Source organism: Ovis canadensis, chromosome 5 (genome assembly GCF_042477335.2).
Source record: "Ovis canadensis isolate MfBH-ARS-UI-01 breed Bighorn chromosome 5, ARS-UI_OviCan_v2, whole genome shotgun sequence".
Classification (NCBI taxonomy): Eukaryota; Metazoa; Chordata; class Mammalia; order Artiodactyla; family Bovidae; genus Ovis; species Ovis canadensis.
This window is the reverse complement of record NC_091249.1, coordinates 62,360,334-62,383,231: the sequence shown is the minus strand read 5'-3', so window position 1 is coordinate 62,383,231 and position 22,898 is coordinate 62,360,334. Positions and strand designations below refer to the sequence as shown.

Sequence of the window (22,898 nt, the reverse complement as noted above, 5' to 3'; positions counted from 1 at the left end):
AGAAAATAAAGTCTCTCACTGTTTCCATTGTTTCCCCATCTATTTGCCATGAAGTGATGGGACTGGATGCCATGATCTTTGTTTTTTGAACGTTGAGTTTTAAGCCAGCTTTTTCACTCTCCTTTTTCACTTTCATCAAGAGGCTCTTTAGTTCCTCTTTGCTTTCTGTCATAACGGTGGTGTTATCTGCATATCTGAGGTTATTGATCTTTCTCCCGGCAATCTTGATTCCAGCTATGCTTCATCCAGTTCAGTATTTCACATGATGTACTCTGCGTATAAGTTAAATAAGCAGGGTGACAATATATAGCCTTGACATACTCCTTTCCCAATTCGGAACCAGTCTGTTGTTCCATGTCTGGTTCTAACTGTTGCTTCTTGACCTGCATACAGATTTCTCAGGAGGCAGGTAAGGTGGTTTGGTATTGCCTCTCTTGAAGAATTTTCCACAGTTTGTTGTGATCCACACAATCAAAGACTTTATCATAGTCAATAAAGCAGAAGTAGATGTTTTTCTGGAACTCTCTTGCTTTTTCTATGTTCCAACAGATGTTGGCCATTTGATCTCTATTTCCTCTGCCTTTTCTAAATCCAGCATGAACATCTGAAGTTCTCAGTTCACATACTGTTGAAGCCTAGCTTGGAGAATTTTGAGCATTACTTTGCTAGCGTGTGAGATGAATGCAACTGTCTGGTAGTTTGAACATTCTTTGGCACTGCCATTCTTTGGGATCGGAATGAAAACTGACCTTTTCCGGTCCTGTGGCCACTGCTGACTTTTCCAAATTTGCTGGCATTTGAGTGCAGCACTTTCACAGCATCATCTTTTAGGATGTGAAGTAGCTCAACTGGAATTCCATTATCTCCACTAGCTTTGTTCATAGTGATGCTTTCTAAGGCCCACTTTACTTTGCATTCCAGGATGTTTTGCCAAGAGAACAGTTAAGAGATGATCCCATATAATGCTGCTGCTGCTGCTAAGTTGCTTCAGTCATGTCTGACTCTGTGTGACCCCATAGATGGCAGCCCACCTGGCTCCCCCATCCCTGGGATTCTCCAGGCAAGAACACTGGAGTGGGTTGCCATTTCCTTCTCCAATGCATGAAAGTGAAAAGTGAAAGTGAAGTCCCTCAGTCGTGTCTGACTCTTAGCGACCTCATGGACTGCAGCCTACCAGGCTCCTCCATCCATGGGATTTTCCAGGCAAGAGTACTGGAGTGGGGTGCCATTGTCTTCTCCCATATAATGCTAGTTAGCATTAAAATTATGTTATATTCACACAATGGAATGCTATACAGCAATGAAAATAAGCTATTTGCAACTATACTTAACAGTTTGAGTGAATTTCAGAAACTTAATATTAAACAAAAGGAGCCAAGACACCAAAAACACATGTATGATTGAAAAACAGGCACGACAAATTACTAATGTCAGAAATCAAGATGTTGTATTTGCTTTGTTAGGAAGATGGTGACTGGCAGATAGCTTCTGGCATGCTAGTAATGTTCTGATTCTTAATCTGGGGATCTGGTTACACAGGTATATGTACTTAGAAATTCATTAAGCTATACATTTTTGATTCATGTATATTTCTATGTTATACTTTATTAGCAAACATGATATACAAATGACTAACAAAAACATGAAAATATGCTCAATATCATTAGTTATTAGGGAAATGCAAGTGAAAACCACAATGAGATACTAGCTTACATCCATAAGGATGGCTGTAAAAACAATAAAAAACAGAAAACATGAGTTAATAAGTATGTAGAGAAATTGGAACCACCCTCATGCACTGCTAGTAGGAATGTAAAATGATACCAGCTCCTGTGGAAAACAATCTAGTGGCCCATCAGAAAGTTAAACATAGAATTATGTGACCCAGCAATTCCACTTCTAGAGAAATACCCAGGAAAAATGAATACAGGTGTTCAAGCAAATACCTGTGCATAAATGTTTACATAGCTCTATTCACAGTAAGCCAAAGATGGAAACTACCCAAATGTCCATCAGCTAATGTTTACATAAACAAAACAAATTATGGTATCCATGCAATAAAATATTATTCATAAGAAAGAGTGAAACACTGATATATACCACAATGTGGGTGAATGTCAAAAAAAGTATGTTAGATGAAAGACTCTAGATACAAAAGTATATATTTTATGGTTCCATTTACATGAAACATGTAGGATAGGTAAGTGTGTAGAGACAGCTGACTACCAGGGGGAAGTGAGAATGGAGAGTGACTGTTTAATGGGTATGAGCTTCCTGTGGGGGTGATGAAAATGAATTGGATTTATGAATTGGAAATGAAGTGATGGTTGTACAACACTGTGAATATACTAAATGCCATTTACTTGTGCCCTTTAAGATGATTGATTTTATGTTGCATGATTCTTCTCTCTCTCTCTTTTGTCTAAATAGTTTGCATCTTTTGACTACCTTCATCCAGTTCTTCCTTCCAGCCCTCTGCCTCTGGTAGCTGCAAATCTGATTTCTTTTCCTATGAGATTGTTTGTTTTTGAAGTATAATTGACTTACAATGCTATGTTCCTAGTGAACAATATAGTGATTTGCTATTTCTATACATCTCAGAATGATTACCAGACATGAATTTTACTTCAATAAAAATGTTTCACAACCTAAAATAGTTTATTGAAAAAGATGGATGCAACAACAGAAAATGGTAATTATGTGAAGTGAAAGATTTGTTAACCAATTGTGGTAACATTTTACAGTATATACATGTATCAAATGATCATGTTGTACATCTAAAACTTAAAAAATGTTGTATGTCAATCGTATCTCAATAAAGCTGGAAAACAAAAAAGATGGCTGAGTGGTAAGGAAGAATGAATTTCGAAGATGGAATCATGGAGACCAATAAGGACTCTCACGTAGTTCAGACAGGAATTGATGGTGGACGCTTACTCCTTGGAAGGAAAGTTATGACCAACCTAGATAGCATATTCAAAAGCAGAGACATTACTTTGCCAACAAAGGTCCATCTAGTCAAGGCTATTGTTTTTCTAGTAGTCACATATGGGTGTGAGAGTTGGACTGTGAAGAAAGCTGAGTACTGAAGAATTGATGCTTTTGAACTGTGGTGTTGGAGAAGACTCTTGAGAGTCCCTTGGACTGCAAGGAGATCAGCCCTGGGTGTTCTTTGGAAGGAATGATGCTAAAGCTGAAACTCCAGTACTTTGGCCACCTCATGCGAAGAGTTGACTCATTGGAAAAGTGATGCTGGGAGGGATTGGGGGCAGGAGGAGAAGGGGACGACAGAGGATGAGATGGCTGGATGGCATCACTGACTCGATGGACATGAGTCTGAGTGAACTCCGGGAGTTGGTGATGGACAGGGAGTCCTGGTGTGCTGTGATTCATGGGATCGCAGAGAGTCGGACACAACTGAGCGACTGAACTGAACTGAGCTAAGGAAGGAGTGATAGATATGGAGAGAAATGGAGAGGTTCCAGATATGTAGTGAAATTGACAGGATTTGCTGGATTGAACATAGGATGTGAAGGAAAGAAAAGAATTCAGAATGACTCCTAGATGTCCTGCCTTGAAAAACTGGGGGATGATGGTGTGTTGTTGCCACTAGACAGGGACCCTAAGGCCTAGAGCACAGGGCCTTTCTCCAGGGCTGACCTATAACCAACCATGATATTCTTGAGTAAGTAACTGAATCAGTAAAAGTGCCCTACCCCAATCCCAGTAAGTTCCCACTATAAGGGTTTTTATTATATATATTTTTTAAGTTTTTAATTTTGTTTACACTATGTTATTTTTAAGTGACTTTTTTTTTTTTGGCTGTGCTGCAAGGTTTGCAGGATCTTAGTTCCCTGACCGGGGATTGGACCCGGGCCTCAGCAATGAAAACACTGAGTCCTAACCACTGAACTACCAGGGAATTCCCTTAAGTGACTTTTAATGGAAACTGAGAGTTGTTGCTAACTGTCCTTTAGCACTCCCATGTACATTCTCAACTCTCTGGTTATGATGCTAGCCTTGTTCATAGCATAACTCTGCTCAGGGCCCTCTTCCCAGTACCTGGCAGGGTCATCAGGCTCAGCTTCAAACAGTTGTTCCCCTTCCCTTCCCAGGAGGCTGAGCAGCCTTTCTTTATCAAACCTCTACCCTTTCTTGAGCCTGATCTCTTCTGTCCAGATTGTGACCACGGCAGACCCTCCTGCTGGACTTCTTGTTCCCCACTAAAGGCCTCTGTGCTACCCCAAAACTTTCCTGCTAAAGATTTCATCCAGAATCCCCTCATCCTACCTTATGACTCGGTTTTCTCAGACAGCTAGTCTGACCTTATGTGAGCCTCTCTTGACCTCTCTCCCTCCATAGGGGACCATCTCCCCACAGAAGGCCGACTCACAAACAGCTGTATCCAGGCCAGGAGGAAGTGCCAGGCTGATCCCACTTGCAATGCTACCTACCACTACCTGAATTCCTGTGCCTCAAGTATAAGCACCTCATCACCTGCAGAGGAGCCTTTGGTCCCTGAGGATTGCATGGAGGCAGCACAGCAACTCAGGAATAGCTCTCTGATGAGCTGTACATGCCATCGGCGCATGAAGAACCAAGCTACCTGCCTGAACATCTACTGGACCATTCATCCTGCCCGCAGCCTTGGTGAGGCTCCCATCCTAGAGTGGGCTAAGCTAGGGAAGATGGCTCTTGGGAGTTGATTTTTAATCCTGTTGGATATGGGCCACATGGTAGATTCTGACAGGGATGATAATGAAGCTCTGCATTTGACATCGGTAAGAAATGCAAGGAGCAATTGGCTGTATCCTTTGGGTCCCAGAATACTGCCCTCCCTTCCCACTACTTCCCCCTTTCTTTTACCTGGAAACATGTGGCTGCCTCTTGGAAGATCTCTGAACCAGGCTAAGGCCCAACATGGGAACTCCTGAAACAGATGGATATGGAGAGGAAGTGGAGGGAAATGGTCTTAACCCATAAATATAACATACAAATACAAGATAATCCATAGGTTCAGAGAGGCTGGGAGGCTGTGTCCTGGTGTAGCCTTTAACAGAGAGGATACTCATTAACCAGACAAGAGATGGTAAAAGACAAAGGGCACTGGAAGACCAAAGAGGAGCTTCCTCTGACTCTAAAGATCCCTTTTTATATAGTCAATTTTACTGGACTATGCCGCAATAATGAAATGGGGTCTTGTAAAACAAAGGTTAAGTTCTTACTCAGGTTTTGTCTTGTCTGTGTCATGTGTCCTTTTTGTTCTGGGATCCAGTTCAGCCTCTACCTGGGATGTTCCTTTCTGATGGCAGAGGGAAATGAGCACTGGCAGAATCATTCGATGCCTTTAAAAGTTTCTGCTCAGACATCACATGAAATACTTCTCACATTCCATTGACAAGCAGATCACACGGTCAAACCTGATGTCCTCTCCCAGGGGACTCTAAAAATCTCATGGCAATAAATGAGGATGTGTAGTCTTACAGGAAGGGTAAAAATAAGTAGAAACAGTACTGCAATCTACTGTAGTTCATCACTTGGTCAAAACATTCATTTCCCTACCTTCCACAAGCAAAATATAACTACTCACTATCTAAGGAAGGTGCCTAAGTATTCTATTTAAGCAGAACATCAGACTCCAAGATCCCCGACTTGGATATTATCTTGTGGCAATTTCTGTATAATGTCTGAATGTGTGGTTCCTCTTAATCTAGAAACCTATATACTAAAAAGTCATCTGCTTCCCATATATACTCAATATATAGTAAACAGGGACAGGAGAGGCACAACAAACTCAGAAAGAGGAATAATGGGAAGCACACAGCAGACATTGATTCATAGCAATTCTGAAGTCCTGCCACACAACTGATGCAAGGGCTGTCTTCCCTGGGAGTAGGAATTGCTCTTTAATAAGGCCCTGCTTTTGCTCATTGGGGAGCAAAAGCCCAGGAGTTTCTCAGCCCTCTGGGACGTCCTTTCTTTTCCATTATTTTCTTGGGCTACATCTGAAAAGGGCATTGGAGACTATGACCTCCTTAGGGACTGAATAGCATTCTCTGCTTGCTTCTTAGTTGAGGAATGTTGGAGCATCTTAAGTCTCAAATAGTCAGTCTCTTTTCATCCAGGCTGGTGGCTCTTAGCAGTACAACTCTCTCAATACATAATTGTGTTTTATATCTTTTGATTTCTGTCACCTCATGTGCCAGTAGCTGTTCCTATAATCCTTTTCAAGACATACATCTCTTTCCAGACCTAATTAGAGGTACCTTGCCCTTATCAAACTTCTGTGCCTGAGCCACTATCTCAGTCTTTTTTCCCTGAGCTTATTTGTCCAACTGGCAGGATTTATTGGATACTGTCTTAATCGATGCGATCTCCACAAAGGGCATGATAGCCACGAACTTGAATTTGTCTTTGCCCCAAGGCTGAGTTATAATTGAGCTTATTACTCAAAGAACTTTTCAGTTTTATCTTTTACCATTAGAATATGAGAAGCAGTTGCATTTCTTAATCCTGCAAGTCCTAGAATTTCCATATTCTTTCTTCTCTGTTTGCTCCTTATTGGTTAACTGGTCAGTTCTCTAAGCTTTTATCTTTCTTGTGGTACCTGGCCAAATATGAGCATTCACGACATACTAGTAATCTTCCTTTTCTTAGCTTCTTCCTCTTAAAGCACAAGCTCACTGGTACATCATCTACCTTCCAAGTTATTGCAGGCAACAATTTTACCAAACATTGTGCCACTGCATAATGAGAGCTGCCAGCCCCCAATAACAGCTTATTCACTGCCCAGTTCCAAAGCTAATACTGTTTATTTTAGATTTTGTTACTTCAGCACTGCGCTTCTAGATACCAGTTACATGTTTAATAAGAGTTTGCTAAATTATTCAACCAACCGCAAAATCCTTGGCTTTCACCAACAAAAATGTAACTTTTGTTCATGTTACACACATCTGCCATGGGCTTCCATGAGTTGGCTTTGTTTTTGCTCCGCCTGTCTTCTTCATTGAGGATCCAGGATGGTAGGTGGAAAAGAACCACAGCAGGACCACGTGGTAGTTATTAAAAATTCTTCTTAGAGGTGATTAAGTCTCTGAAGCTCACAATCCACAGACCAAGGCAAGTCACATAGCCAAACCTTACAGTAGGGTGGGAAAGTACAGTACTCTCCTAGGGGGCCTAGAACATGGCAACAGGTAAGGATATATAATCATCCTCCAGCAAGCAACTGGAAACAGTAATGCAATATACCACTCTCCTTGTTCCCTAATTTCCTCTCCTCATCCTAATCATCTCACTTCTAGAGCTTCACCTGAACCCTCTCCCTAAATCCTCTTGCCTTCCCCCTCTTTTCCCTTGGGAGCTCCCAGGTCTCCCCAGGCATTCAAATCATCCTTTCCAATTTGCTTGATACTATCCATATCCCTTCTCTACTGAAGACATACTCACAGAATGTCCCTGCAAGCTCACCTCTGTCTTTAAACAATAGCTTTTAACCAGCATTTATTAAGCACCTTGTGTATGAGCTATGCAGTGATTTTCTTAAAATTGAGGTACGGTTGGTTAACAACGTTGTGCATGCAGTGATTTTATAAGATCCTGTACATCTCTTTCAGGAGCCCACAGCCCCATGAGGGCATCTGACAGAGATGTGTTTCCTTTGAAATCATTGTCTCTCCCTTCTCTGCTTTTCTCAGTCAGTTTCATTCTGGGCCTGGTCACGTTTCCATCACCTCAGCATGTGATAAATCTCCATAGCCAAGTGGTTGGTCCTGGAACAGAGTTCACCATGGCCCCTTCCCCAACTGCAAGAGCAAACAAGACAGAATCCCTTTACTTCTTTACATACCCACAGGCGATATGTGTAGTAGTTAAGAGTGGAGACTCTGGAATCAGATAATCCAGATTTCAAATCCCAGCTCCACTTAGCTTATGTGAGCCTGAGCAAGTGAATTAAACCTCTTTTATCCTCAGTTTCCTTTTACCTACCCAAAGACTTCTATGAAGACTAAGTGAAATTGTATATATATAAATATATAGCATATTTATATATATAATACCATAGTACCCAGTATACAGTGTGTACAACAAACAGTAGCTTTATTATTCTTACCATTAAACCCAGTTTATTCATCAAGCCTAGCCTGTACCTTAATGGCCCTGTTTTTTTTCCTCTCTTCCGCCCAGGATGCAGCTAGTTGGGTAGAGATTGTGCCTTTGCCTTTTCCCCAGGAGCTTCAGCCCCTCCTACTCTCATCCCAGCCCAGTCCTCAGGATTCTGATGCATCCTACCTTGTCTCTAGGTGACTATGAGCTGGATGTCTCTCCCTATGAAGACACAGTGACCAGAAAACCCTGGAAAATGAATCTCAGCAAACTGAACATGCTCATACCAGGTGTGCAGGGCCAGCTGGGGCTGGAGTATGGGAGGGCCTGGACCCTGCGGGAAGGGTGGCTAGTGGGGAACACAGCTGGGTAATAAGAGGGGAGAGTTCTAAACTGCCAGGTGACTAAAGAAGCCCTGTCATGGTGAGAGTCTGAGCTATGGGGCATAATCTAGTCTCACAAATCAACAAAAAGCAATAGTTATTAAGGAGATAATCGAAGAGAGCCTGTTAGAGCTTCTAGCTTCCAAAGGGTGGATCACTACAAAGGGTTAGAAGGGAGTGGCAGCAGTTCCAGGGAAAAAATGTGCTGAAATGGAGTATTTACCCTAATTTGAGGCAGCCAGGAAAGTAGCTTGTGGTCCCTGAAGACCAGGAAATTGCTTGTTTTCAACCATTCTAATGGGATGGGCGAGGTGTTGGGCAGGGAATGGTGAGAGAGAGTGTGACTCCTCAGGAGTGATTCAGGGTGGGGAGCCATCTGTCTGGCAAGGACTATGATGCATGTTTTTCAAGAAAGTGAGGCTGTTGTGTTAATTGGAGAGGAAGACACACATGCACTCTCTTTTTGAGAGAGATGTGAGATTTGTTGTACCGTCAGTTCTTCATATTAGAATTTTGAGAGAAAAGTATAGAAATTTCTATATTAGAAGCTCTAGGTTACAAGGAATCTGGGAATAACCTATTCCAGTTACTTCATTGTTCTGACTGCTGAAATATTCTGTTAATAGAAATATCACCATGATTTCCCAAGACTCAGAGTATGGGTTTTTTTATGCATGCATCAATCAAAGAAAGATGGACAGAATACAGATACAGAACCAAAATCCTAAGTAGAATTTGGTTGCATCTGTTGCAGACAGTTCAGAAAGTATACTTTTCCACACCAGGAGGATTGTGGGATCCTAGTTCCCTCACCAAGGATGGAACCCCTCAGAAGTGAAAGACTGGCGTCCTAACTGCTGGACTTCCAGGGAATTTTCCAGAAAGTACTTTAGAATGTTGTAGGGCCTCTTGGTTACAGTTTCCATCCACCATGGGATCTCACTCATTGCATAGGATTGTGAAAAGGATTTGGTTAGATGTATGTGGCTTAAAAGCAAACAAAACAAAACAAAAAAACCTAGGCAAGCAGAGGAGCAGGATTGGGGAGGCTCATGAATACCAGTGTTGTTTGAGGCTAGAGGGCAAGGCCTTTTTCAGGGCAGTCCTCCCTGACGGTCATGCCCTCCCACTACCGCCCTTGATAAATCAGAGGCTGGGCTGCAGGTCTGTGAAGAGGACTGCTGACTTGCTTCCCCTCTCCCCCTAGACTCGGACCTTTGCCTCAAGTTCGCCATGCTGTGTACTCTCAATGACAAGTGTGACCGGCTGCGCAAGGCGTACGGGGAGGCGTGCTCTGGGTCCCGCTGCCAGCGCCACACTTGCCAAAGGCAGCTGCGCGCCTTCTTCGAGAAGGCCTCAGAGCCTCACTCGCAGGGCCTGCTGCTGTGCCCGTGCGCGCCTACCGATCAGGGCTGCGGGCAGCGCCGGCGCAACACCATCGCCCCCAGCTGCGCGCTGCCCCCGGAGGCCCCCAACTGCCTGGAGCTTCGGCACGTCTGCGTATCCGACCCACTGTGCAGGTGCGGGTGCTATATGCTGGGCTCTAGTGAACGGGGTGGGTGCCACTCCTTCCGGGCTTCTTCCTGGGCAGGGTTGAATCTAACCTAGCCCAGGGATCCTGGACTAACTTCACCACGTAGCTACTCTCGATACCTTTTGAAACTCTTTTCTAGGGGTAAATGTGTGTGTGTGTACACACACACACACACACACACACACACACACACACGGTATAAAAACCTTAGAAAATATAAAAATGTCTTAAAATATCACCCCAAACCCATCACCTGGAGTTAATCTAACATACTTTGGAGAGCATTTCCTTCCCATCTTTCTTCTCTATAGATTAACAAAATCAGACAGTTTGAGAATATATTTGTCTTGCTTTTCTTCCGCTTACCGTACATATCTGGTGAGCATTTTCCGATGGAAGCAGTATGGAATAGAGATGAAGACAAGCTCTGAAGTCAGACATATGTGAATTTAAATCCTTGTCTGTGTGACCTTGCATCTATCACTTAACTTAAAATTCTGTCACTTAACCCAAGGTTCCACTTGCTGCTAAGTCGCTTCAGTCGTGTCCGACTCTGTGCGACCCCGTAGACGGCAGGCAGCCTACCAGGCTCCTTCGTCCATGGGATTTTCCAGGCAAGAGTACTGAAGTGGGTTGCCATTGCCTTCTCTGAGGTTCCACTTACTCCTCTGTAAAAACTGGGATAATAATGCAGACCTCTAGGGATTCTGGTGAGAGTTAAATTACATAATTTATGTAGAGAGTTAGCTTACTGGTGCAGTTAAGTAAGCACTCAGTAAATGATGGTGCTTATTTTGTCATTTACTGTTCTTTAACAACTTACTTTTTAACTGTGTACATTGTATTTCACCTTATAGATGCCCCATATTTTATTTAATAATTTCTCTATTTATAGATATTTAGGTTGCTTTCTTTATTGCTATAAATAATGCTGCAATAAATATTACTGTTATTCATTCATCTTTGTGCACAAATCTAATTATTGCTTAGGTTGTGTTGCTACAAATGTCATTACCAAATCAAAGAACATGAAGAATTGTAAGGTGTCTGATCAAAATTTAAGCAAAATTTTAATCTGGCTTACTTTGACCTTCTCACGCAAACATTCATCAGATTGAAGTTATCATCCTTTCAAGTGATATTTGTTGACAGTGAGAGTCACACCAACTTTGTGTTGCAGCTTGGTTCTACCACTTAGTTCTCTGTAACCTTGGGCAAGTCACCTCTCTTGAGTCCCACTTCCTCTTCTGTAAGATATTACATAATAAAAGCTCTTAGTTAACATAATATTAACACTTAGTAATTACTATGGGCTAAGTACTGTTTTAAGTACTTAACATCTAGTAACTCTTCTAAAATTCATAAGAACTCTGTAAGATTGTTGTTATTATTATTATTTTTATCATCCTCAGTTTACAAATGAAGAAACCACAGCAGAGAAAGGATAAATAGCTTACTCAAATTCACCCCTAGATAGTAAGTCAGGTTTGTTAATGAAGTTTAGAATGAAAGAAGTCTGGCCTAGAGTCTGCTCCTTAAAGGCTCTGCTATGCTGCCTGTTGTTATGCTGGTAGCTGTTACTATTACTATCACAATCACATAACAAGTGCTGGGCTAGATGACTAAGATATTGTCCCTCCCTTCAAGGAGTTTGCAGTTGAATGGGGATGACAGAGAAGTAAACCACTGATCTAACACAAGGCAAAATGCAAGGAAAACTGCACATATATATAGAAAAATATATTCATAATTCCATTGCCTAAAGATAACCAGCTTTACCTATTGTAGGATGAGTGTTAAAATAATACTATCTGACATTTACTGAATGCTCACTGTATACCAGGACCTAATAAATGCTGTACATTTAATGCTCTTACTCCATCCTCACAAAAATCCACAAGGTAGTGCTATTTTTGTCTCTATTTACTGTCAAGGAAACTGAGGTTAAAGGAACTGCCTGAGGTCTCATAATTAGAGATTTTGGAGCCCAAGTTAAAAGTGATATGCTGTGGAGACTGGGGTGATAGTATATTTGACTGTGACAGGAGCAGGTCTCACTCAGGAGTCCATGGCTTAGGCTCTGAAAGGCAGAGGATGATTTGGTATGAAGATAGGCACATCAGCTAAAGGGGCAGCAAGTTGATGGCTGCAGGCCAGACCGTCAACAGGGACTCTTGAAATTTCCTTTTTTCCAGATCACGTCTGGCAGATTTTCAGACCCACTGCCATCCCATGGACATCCTAGGGACCTGTGCAACAGAGGAGTCCAGATGTCTGCGAGCATACATGGGGCTGATTGGTGAGGCTGGGGGACATGGGTAGGGAGCCAACAGGTTGGCCAGCCTGGCGGGTGAAAATGCTCTCAAGCTGAACCCAGATGGAGTGGTCCTGAAACAGGTGGGAGACGGATGGGAGCTGAAGGTGGGGTTGGCTTAGTCACCGATAATCTTCTCTTCACCCCATAGGGACTGCTTTGACTCCCAATTTTGTCAGCAATATCAATGCCAGTGTTGCCTTAAGCTGCACCTGCCGAGGCAGTGGCAATCTGCAAGAGGAGTGTGAGCGGCTGGAAGAGTCCTTCTCCCACAACCCCTGCCTTAGTGAGTGCTTGCCATCTGCTCCCAGTCCCTGTGGCTGGTTCAGCTCGACCCCAGGAGAGTGAAGGGGTCAGCTCTGTGGTCCAAACTGGTTCCATCCATCTTCTGCAGATGGAGCAGCCCCCTCCTCAGCCCTTAGCATAGGCTTACATCTCCTCAGCCTGGGCCTTTCTGCCTTCTCCCATTCCGTAAATGACCACCCTCCTGCCCCTGCCAAGCTGCCTCTTCACCTGTCTGAGCCCCAGGGACACTCTTCAGCTCAAGGAATAGCAAGCAGAGTGAGATAATATCCCATTCCCACCTGCCAAACACCCACCCTCATATATGCCAGGATCCCTGAGACATTTCCTTTCCTTCTTTTGGAGCCTAAGAAATCTCCAACATCTGCCTGCTCTCTGTCTTCCTTCTCTCCTCAGTGGAGGCCATTTCAGCTAAGATGCGTTTTCACAGCCAACTCTTCTCCCAGGACTGGGCAGCCTCTACCTTTTCAGTGATGGAACGCCAGGTAGGGGCTCCTCTGTTATACCCCCTCCTGCCTTTTCTGGACCATCAGGGGAAACCCAGACAAGGGGGACAAGAGACTGGGGGTGGTGTGAGTTCCTTTTGGTCATGAGGACTGTAGGCCTCTAATGGACACCTCAGGGGAGGGGAACAGGCCTTGATGGAAGCTGAGGTGGTGCAAAGGGTGGAGCTGACTCCATTTCATTTTTTCCACAGAACAAAAACCCTGCTCTGAGGCTACAGCCTTGGGTGCCCACTCTTTTCTCCTGTACTCTTACCTTGATTCTGCTCTTGAGCCTCTGGTAGCTGGACTTCCTCAGGGGCCCTCTTCCCTTCTACCACACCAGCTGACCTGCTGCCTGCAATGGGTGAGGAAGGAACAGCATCAGGAAGGAGGTTCAGTCTACCACGTGGCAACCCTGACCTCTGTCCAGTCAACTCCAGATGAGGTCATGGTAGAAGCTGACTAGCCGAGTTCTCATGCCCTTCACTTCTTTTTTTATTTTCTTGTTGTTGTTTGGCTGTACCACACGGCTTGTGGGATTTTAGTTCCCCAACCAGGAATTGAAGCTAGACCCTCCCAGTGAGCACTCAGAGTCCTAACCACTGGACTGCCAGGGTCATTCCCGTCACTTCTTCTCGGGCTGCCCCTTCTTAGGACTTCAGTGTATCATCTGGTGGCATCCAGCTCTCCCGGGTTCTCTCCTTATTTCTTTCTCCTGCCCACCCAGGATCACTTAGGCTCTAACAAACCAGTCACAGTCTCTGCATTCTCCAGGTAGGCAGAGTTGGGTGTTCTGAAGTGACCTGGAAAGACATTCCTCATGGTAAGGAAAGCTGGAGGAAGACTCCTATCTATCCCTTGATTTCTCCTCTGAGTGGGGGATGGGAACCTACTGCCAGCCCTGCCCCAGGATCCTACACAACACTTGAGCATCGGGAGCTGGAGCATTTGGGCCTTGCTTTCTTCCTGTTACTGTCCTAGAGTCCCCTTAGCCTCTTGGATTATGGTTAAACATTTTGACTTAAAACTTTTCTGTTTTCCCATTGTCCCACATTGTGAATTTATATAGAATGAGGGATGTTACAGACACAAGAGCACAGGCCAGGTTATCTAAGAGACACAGTGACCCTGCCACCAGGTTCTATGTGACCCCTGGGCAAGTTTCTCAGCCTCCCTGTGCACTTGACATGGAGTTGGAAGAAAAGTAACGTATGTGAGGCTGTGGACCAGGTGCTAGTCCCAGCTGCTGCCTAGGATCTGCTACTCCCTGTACATCTGTGCACATGAGAACCTATAGGTATGTATAATACTTTGTAAGTAAGATCAGGCACTGCCTGTCAAAGTGTAAGTCACAGACCCCTTTCAACATCCATGAGAAGAGCTTGAAATACATCATCCTTTTCATCAGCTGCGTGACATGGACTTGTATGAATGCATATTCCTACATACATAGTTTATTTAACAGTTCTGTATTGATGGATATTTGTTTGTCTTCACATTTTTCTCTGAGCCAAGTTTTAAGGCAGTGAGGAGGTGACTGGGGGTAGTATGTGCAGAAGAGCTGCCAGAGCAATGGGTGGCATAGGGAAGCCACTCTCTAAACATTCTTGTATCCACATACCCCTGTCCCAGGAAATGCCCAGCCAACCTGCCATCCTGTACACTTCAGTGGGGTACCTGGTGGACCTTCCTTTTTCTCCCCTCCCAGGAAGATCTCTGAAGCATCAGGGCCTCTCCATTTGCTTTGGTTCCATTGTCATGGGGCTGAGGAGTTGAATGGTACAGTCATTCCTTGCTAAGTGCTTGAATTAGACTAATAGGTCATCTGTACTTTTCTCTGAAGGAGGTCCAAATTCCTGGTAAACAACCAGACCACTCTCCCAGCCTAGGGCCCAGAGCTAGGACCGGTGTGGGGGTGCACAGTGGCTGGACTGAAGCTTTTAATGGTATCCTGGCTGGCCAGGGTGGTTAATGCCATTAGACTAGTTTCTGGGTAATGAGGTGGGAAGGTCTGCTGGCAGCAGTGGTAAGCAGAGAATGCTGAATTACAGGTCTCTGCGTGGCTGCGGTGGAGCAGACTGTCTTTTAAACAGCTATCTTGAAATTGACCCATTCAATCTTGTATTCATTCAGCAAACCTTAGCAAGTGCTTGGTCTGTTCCAGGCTGTATTTTTCAAGATCTGTCCCTTCCTATTCATGAGCTAGCATTTTGGTGAAGGGGCAGCCTACCCCAGGACTTTGGCAACTGGACCTCGGCTTTAGGCACTTGGGACTTTTCAGTTATCCTGGCTGATTGTAACACTCAGCTGTTTGACCTTGTGAAATACTCTTTATCCCTCTGAACCACCATTTCCTCATCTCCAGTAGGGATGCCCATAAGAGTACTTAAAGGGTTGCAGTTTTGCTTTTGCTTTTGTTTTAAATAAATACATTAGCAATTTAATTTCAGTTAAAAAAAATTAGCAACATCAACTAATGTTTATATCAATTTAAATGGTTTTGGTTGGCAATGTTTTTGGCTTCTTATTTCTATAAAAGCTTATAAGCATGAAAATTTTATGCTTATTTTTATCTCCATGTATATTTGTTAGATAATAGTAAAAATATTTAGAACTAACAGGGTTGTTTGAAGACTAGAAATAATTGTAACATTTAACATAGTGCCTGATACAGGATGAAGAGTCAATAAATGGCAGCTGTTACTATTACTACTTCTGGGAGGGGATCTGTGGGTACTATGTATTCCACTCCCAGCCCTGGAACCATGGCTGGCTCTGCCATGGTGATGATGCTGCCTCTGCCTCCAACTAGGAGCTGAATTCTGGGTGGGGCTGCTTCTGGGAGATTGGCTATTCAAGCTGTGAACTCCAGGATGGAAACCAGAGCTCTGGGTTTGTAGCTCAGGCCCTGAGGGACCTTGGATCAGTTGTGGAGTCAAAGACAGTGTCTCAGTCAAGGATCTTATGGCTGCAAGCAACGGAAGATCTCCTGGAGGAGGAAATGGAAACCCATTCCAGTATTCTTGCCTGAAAAATCCCATGGACAGAGGAGCCTGGCAGGCTATAGTACATGGGGTCACAGAGTCCAACAGGACTTAGCAACTGAGCATGCACGCACACAACAGAAACATTAGAATTACTTAGTAAAAAGGGAATGTCACTCGATGTAACTCCAGGAAGTTCAGCTGGACCTTGGCGAGCTAAAAAGTCAGGAGCCAGTCTTCAGCTCCAACTGTTGAAGGCCTAGACATGGGCCATCGACTTCATTCTCTCTACAGACCTACTTCCTTTGCATAACCTTCCAGGGCCAGCATCTTCAACCAAATGACCTCCCATCCCAGTTCCAAATTCATGAAAAATCTGACTGTGCATAGGTTTTAGATTGGCTTTTCTGGATTGAGGGTCCATCCCAGGCCTATCAGCTGGGTAAAAGAAACACAGACACACATGCAACTAAAGTAATTACAGGGTCCCAGGCCTCTTAGCCAAAAGCAGTTCTCAGAGAAGCAGTGTGTCTCAGCAAGACCCAAGGGCATAGACACTTGGCAGGGACTTGAGGTAGATTTTAATCACCCAAGGTCCAACTTTACTGTTTTTGTGGCTTCCTTCCTGGTGTAGGAGTGTCTTTGAGCTTCCTTCTTGGATGCCATGAAGGATGGGAGTTAGGGACAGAGGCCCAATGTTGTGGCTCCTTTGGGTCTGAGAACTATCCTGAGAACTAGATGGAGGTTCTTTATGGCTGCAGAAGGAGGCTTGGCTACTGTGGAGCTTGCTAGCTTTCTGGTCCTGACAGTTGAAGAGTGAAGCAAAGTGAAGGGGATCAGAATATGCCACTTTAAAATATGCCATTTTGGCATAAGGATTATTTTGATCTGAAGGCAATTAAGAACCAACAACAAGGTCTCTGTCTTCCCCTTAGCTGCCTGAAAGGGCGTAAATGAAGATGAGGAGTCAACACCAAGATAAGCTTGCACAAACAGACCTTACAAAAATAACTGTTACTTCCAATTAGTTTCCCCCATGTATTTCTTAGTTTCTTCTGCACAATTTATTGTTCCTTGGGGCCCAAACTCTCTATCCTTTGTTAAAAGGGTACATAAGGCCCCTAGTCTAATCTCAAGTCTTATACAAGTTTCATTTCTTTTCTGTAAACTCCCATGTAGGTGAATATTAATAAAAACTGTACCTTATCTCTTGTTAATATGTCTTTTGTTAGCTTAATTCAAAAGCCTCCAATTACTGACCGTAAGAGAGTAGAAGAAAAGGATTTTCCTCCCCAGCAGAAGCATTGCTACTTCTCTGGCTGATAACCCTCCATTTGTGCTTCTATATCCCATCTTATTTCCTATTTGGAACCAGTCTGTTGTTCCATGTCCAGTTCTAACTGTTGCTTCCTGACCTGCATATAGGTTTCTCAAGAGGCAGGTCAGGTGGTCTGGTATTCCCATCTCTTTAGGAATTTTCCACAGTCTATTGTGATCCACACAGTGAAAGGCTTTGGCATAGTCAATAAAGCAGAAATAGATGTTTTTCTGGAACTGTTTTGCTTTTTCCATGATCCAGTGGATGTTGGCAATTTGATCTCTGGTTCCTCTGCCTTTTCTAAAACCAGCTTGAACATCTGTAAGTTCACGGTTCATGTATTGCTTAAGCCTGGCTTGGAGAATTTTGAGCATTACTTTTACTAGCGTGTGTTCAGTTCAGTTTAGTTACTCAGTCATATCCGACTCTGCAGCCTCATGAATTGCAGCACGCCAGGCCTCCCTGTCCATCACCAACTCCCGGAGTTCACCCAAATTCCTGTCCATTGAGTCGGTGATGCCATCCAGCCATCTCGTCCTCTGTTGTGTGAGATGAGTGCAATTGTGTGGTAGTTTGAGCATTCTTTGGCATTGCCTTTCTTTGGGATTGGAATGAAAACTGTCCTTTTCCAGTCCTGTGGCCACTGCTGACTTTTCCAAATTTGCTGGCATATTGAGTACAGCACTTTCACAGCATCATCTTTCAGGATTTGAAATAGCTCAACTGGAATTCTATCACCTCCACTAGCTTTGTTCTTAGTGATGCTTCCTAAGGCCCACTCAACTTCACATTCCAGGATGTCTGGCTATAGGTGAGTGATCACACCATTGTGATTTATCTTGGTCGTGAAGATATTTTTTGTATAGTTCTTCTGTGTATTCTTGCCACCTCTTCTTAATATCTTCTGCTTCTGTTAGATCCACACCATTTCTGTCCTTTGTTGAGTCCATCTTTGCATGAAATGTTCCCTTGGTATCTCTAATTTTCTTGAAGAGATCTCTAGTCTTTCCCATTCTGTTGTTTTCCTCTATTTATTTGCATTGATTGCTGAGGAAGGCTTTCTTATCTCTCCTTGCTATTCTTTGGAACTCTGCATTCAGATGCTTGTATCTTTCCTTCTCTCCTTTGCTTTTTGCTTCTCTTCTTTTTACAGCTATTTGTAAGGCCTCTTCAGACAGCCATTTTGCTTTTTTGTGTTTCTTTTCCATGGGGATGGTCTTGATCCCTGTCTCCTGTGCAATGTCACGAACTTCTGTCCATAGTTCATCAGGTACTCTATCTATCAGATCTAGGCCCTTAAATCTATTTCTCACATCCACTGTATAATCATAAGGGATTTGATTTAGGTCATATCTGAATGGTCTAGTGGTTTTCCCCATTTTCTTCAATTTAAGTCTGAATCTGGCAATAAGGAGTTCATGATCTGAGCCACAGTCAGCTCCTGGTCTTGTTTTTGCTGACTGTATAGAGCTTCTCCATCTTTGGGTACAAAGAATATAATCAATCTGATTTCAGTGTTGGTCAGCTGGTGATGTCCATGTGTAGAGTCTTCTCTTGTGTTGTTGGAAGAGGGTGTTTGCTATGACCAGTGTGTTCTCTTGGCAAAACTCTATTAGCCTTTGCCCTGTTTCATTCCGTATTCCAAGGCCAAATTTGCCTGTTACCCCAGGTGTTTCTTGACTTCCTACTTTTGCATTCCAGTCCCCTATAATGAAAGGGACATCTTTTTTTCGTTTTAGTTCTAAAAGGTCTTGTAGGTCTTCATAAACCGTTCAACTTCAGCTTCTTCAGCGTCTTATTGACGGTCAAGCCTCTCACTCTCATTCCTCTCATGGAATCTCAGGTTCTCAAAAATTCGCGACTCTTTTCAGCACCTCTGCTTCTCTCAGGAGGAAGCCTATTCACATGGGAGACTTGGTCCAGTAAAGTTCTGTCCTCAGAGCAGAGCTGGTCAAGGCTTTATCTGACATACTGTGGGAGTTGTGGAGGTGGAGGAGAGACAAAGACAATAATAATAACTAATATTTATTAAGAGTTTAATGTGTGCAAAGCACCAGGCTAATGGCTTAAAGAGCATTATCTCATTTACTTTTTAGAAGTATCCTCTTTTATTTTCCTTGTTTTACAAGGGCATTGTAGCAAAGCTAAGCAACTTGTCCAAGATTACAGGGCTAACATGTGTCTGATCCAGGATTCAAACCTCAGTCTCCCTGACTCCCAGGTGCAATCTTAGATCCAGTGATCACGTTTGTTGGGGTGAGATCCCACTACCTAAATTTCAACAGAAACCATGATGAGCAGCGTGGGGTCATAGGGCTCTTTTAGGCTCTAAACATGACTTCCTCAAAGAGAAGGTATTTGGACTGGATTTTGGATGAATAGGGTTTATCAGGTAGAAGTTGGGGAAAGGGCACCCCCAAAATCAGAGTGGGCAAATGCAAGCTGGAAAGAGAGGATAACAAGATGTCTGCTGTGACTAGAATTATTTGAGGGAAGGTGCTCTCAGGTCTTCCTGTCACTCAACTCCATATCCCACTGTCCTGGGGAGGGTTCTCCTCAGGGGACATACCCAACTGCAGAGCTGCTGTTGTGAAAGCCAGGCCCTATGAAGCAGGCAGGAGTCTTGGGGAACTGGTGTGCAGAGTTCTGGCTTGGCATGCTTGGCATCTCTGGTCATAGGGAGCCCCATAGCTTCTTGACCCCTCGGTGACATCCAAGGGTACAGAGGTCATCACTGTATAGGTGAACAGATAAAGTGAGACTGTGTCTGGCCTGGAACAGTGAAAAGCAGGAAGGGATAGCCCATCCCCTACAGAGGGATACCAGCAAATAACCACTCCCCACCCTTCCCAACCCCCACACCCATGATCTTCCAGTTGCTGTAGTCAACTGCAGTGTCAGGGCATTCAAGAGTCTGGTCTTCCCAGACTTTGGTTGGCTTTGGGGTTCCCATGGAGGCTTCTGCCTGCTGTACCTACTGTGGAGTAGGTATGGCAGGCAGTAGGTGTGTGTAGAAATGAAGACAAATTTTGTGATGGAGATGAATAACAGAGACAGCATTATTTGAGCACTTGATATGTGTTGAACATTGCACTGAGAGTTTTGCATGTGTATCTTTTTAAAGCTAAGTTGCCTCATGGGCTTGTCTCCACATGGTATCATCTGGTATCCATAATATTTGAAAAAATTTAAATAATTATTGTGCAGTCTTTTGAAAAAAAAAAAAAATTCACAGCAAAACTGAAATCCTTTCCCCCATCTGTCTCTATTGTATACACAAAGCAGCAGCCATCTCCACAGAATCTCTTCTCTCTCCATGAAGCTCAGAGGAGAGATTTACAGCATGAATATATGTAGTTAATATTTTGTCTTTGTCTCACATATGTAATACAGTTTAAATTTCCTCATGTCTCTCTAAGGGCCGACACTATTATCCCCATTTTACAGATGGAGAAACAGATGTCCAGAAATGAATTATTGCCCAAGGTCACATAGCTAATCACTGGCAAGTATCTTTTAAGCAGAATTTGTGCTTGCTGTGAAAGTACATGTGATCTAGGGTCTGTGAGGCTCTTGAGGAAGAGGCAGTTCATTCATTGTGGGGGGCTTCATGGGGAGGCAACATTTGAGTAGAACCTCAAAGGATAAAGAGAAGCTCAACAGATAGAAAATGACAGTGGAAGTGTTCTTTAGGAAGGCAGGAAAACCTGAGAGGTGAACATAGCAAAGTATGGGATGTCAGATGAGAGGCAATCTCATTTCTCCCTATCTCATGCCTCCCTCTCAGTAGTGGTGGGTCTGGCATTTAGGAGACTTGCCTCATTTCCCAGCTTTGCCCCAGGCACATTCTTTAAGAGCCTCCATCACAAAGCCTCCTTGTGTCTTCTGAAAGAGACCATCTAATTCACACTGGTTTCCTACCCACCATTCCCCTCCCTAACATAGGGGAAGAGAGAGAGATGTAGTGATGGAACACAGAAATGAACCCCCTCTTAGGCCAAATCAAATACACTTATTTCTTTAGGAATTACATGTCAAGAGTGTCTTAGGGAACGCAGCTCTCTAGCTGTTCAGTGGAAGCATGTTGTAGTGAAAAGAGCGCAGTGGAAAGTGGATTCACCCTTTGCATCTCAGCAGAACTACTTATCAGCTAGATGACTTCAAGCAAATTGCTTAACTTTGCCAAGCTTCAGTTTCTTGATCTACAAGAATTATGGGCCTTATTGTCAAAAAGTGGTGTCAGAGAGGGAGAAGAAATGGCTGGCTGGGAATATACTGATCTGATAGTTACTTTAGTACTGGGTGTCAGGGACTTGTTAAATCCAGATTTCTCCTGCAGGAAGTGGACAGTATAGGCCAGAAACTTGCATTGTTACTTCATGTGTTTAATTTTTAAATATATTTTTTCATATTCTCCCTTAGCCCAGAAGAGATTTGAGGTGGCTTATACAAAGACACAATACCACAAAATGAAAATAAAGGCACAAAAACCAAGATGGAGAGAGAACAGTGAGTGATAGATCATTTCAGTAATCTGTAATGCATGTGAGCAGATCTTGCCCAGATGAATAACACTGGCACAAAACCCTTAGTGTTAACATATCATGCTTGCAGGCAGTAGGGCTTAGAAAGTATATCTTAATGGAGCTAAAGGTAATACTTCTATTTTAGAAATGAAACTGAGGTGAAGTCCTGCCCTGGTTCCAGCATATACTGTGTGTGTGCCTGCATGAGGGAGCAGGAGAAGAAACCCTTTGTAAATTATACAAAGTTTGGGTGCCCTGTGTTTGACAAGAGACCAGAGGCAGCTGCCTCTGCTTTCTCTGCTGCCCAGGGAATCACAAAACCTGACCACCTGATTGAAATGGCCAGCCAAGAGAGGGGAGGCAAAAGAGAATAAACAGAAATTAGCATTTCAATAAATTATCCTGCCACTGAAATGTGTGGAGTGTTTGTTATTCAGCCTGCTCAGCCCTTCACATTTAGTATATTTCATGTTAATGTTGTCTATATTACATGTTAGAGGGAGCTAGCCTAGGAGCTAAGGGCACAAGCTTGGGTAAGAGGGGTAGAGCCTCGTCTTCCTCACTGGCTTGCTGCAATCCTTGGTTGATTATTGCCTATGTTCTTTCACCTGCGGACCCCACTTTATCCCTTTCTTGGGTCGTGGTAGCGAATCTGTAAGCTAAAGCATGACACAATATTAGTATGCAGTAAACAACATAAACAGCGGCAAAAGTTTTTTGCCTTTTAAGGATGGCAGGAACATCCCCTCGGTTTGGTTAGGGTGGTAACCGGCGCGGGTTCTCCCCCCCACCCCCACACACACCCCGGAGCGGGCTCCGCGGGGCGGGAGGCAGGAGGCGTGGGAAGCCGCAGGCGGCGTGCAGAAGAGGCGCGCCGCCTAATGCAGTTGGCAGTTAATTAGAGGGAAAGGTTATGTCATTAACGGTGGGATCGATGCAAAGGGA

At 43.7% G+C, this 22,898-nt stretch overlaps 2 protein-coding genes and 1 non-coding gene across 6 annotated transcripts in view; 1 reads left to right on the top strand and 2 right to left on the bottom strand.

The window, feature by feature from the left end:
- Positions 1-13,487, bottom strand: part of LOC138441332 (oocyte-specific histone RNA stem-loop-binding protein 2-like) — a 64,546-nt gene extending 51,059 nt beyond the window's left edge. Inside the window, exons 1-3 of one of the 3 annotated variants that reach the window (XM_069592156.1) lie at positions 13,400-13,487; positions 11,108-11,270; positions 4,867-4,930 (exon numbers count right to left, since the gene is read on the bottom strand). In XM_069592156.1, the coding sequence (XP_069448257.1) occupies positions 4,867-4,922 (56 nt within the window). In that variant the 5' untranslated portion in view covers positions 4,923-4,930; positions 11,108-11,270; positions 13,400-13,487. The remainder of the gene's footprint in view (positions 1-4,866; positions 4,931-11,107; positions 11,271-13,399) is intronic. The other 2 variants (XR_011257318.1, XM_069592157.1) reach the window with 2 other exon arrangements.
- The window catches only part of GFRA3 (GDNF family receptor alpha 3), a 50,019-nt gene that overhangs the window by 4,290 nt on the left and 22,831 nt on the right, over positions 1-22,898 (top strand). Inside the window, exons 2-8 of one of the 2 annotated variants that reach the window (XM_069592154.1) lie at positions 4,363-4,650; positions 8,304-8,396; positions 9,697-10,009; positions 12,219-12,322; positions 12,489-12,623; positions 13,037-13,125; positions 13,338-14,156. In XM_069592154.1, coding sequence (XP_069448255.1) covers positions 4,363-4,650; positions 8,304-8,396; positions 9,697-10,009; positions 12,219-12,322; positions 12,489-12,623; positions 13,037-13,125; positions 13,338-13,427 — 1,112 coding nt within the window. In that variant the 3' untranslated portion in view covers positions 13,428-14,156. Of the gene's footprint in view, positions 1-4,362; positions 4,651-8,303; positions 8,397-9,696; positions 10,010-12,218; positions 12,323-12,488; positions 12,624-13,036; positions 13,126-13,337; positions 14,157-22,898 lie in introns of those variants that run through there. The other variant, XM_069592153.1, reaches the window with a different exon arrangement.
- On the bottom strand, positions 3,851-3,922 carry TRNAE-UUC (transfer RNA glutamic acid (anticodon UUC)). The gene has a single exon. It is a non-coding gene; the product is annotated as a tRNA-Glu (tRNA).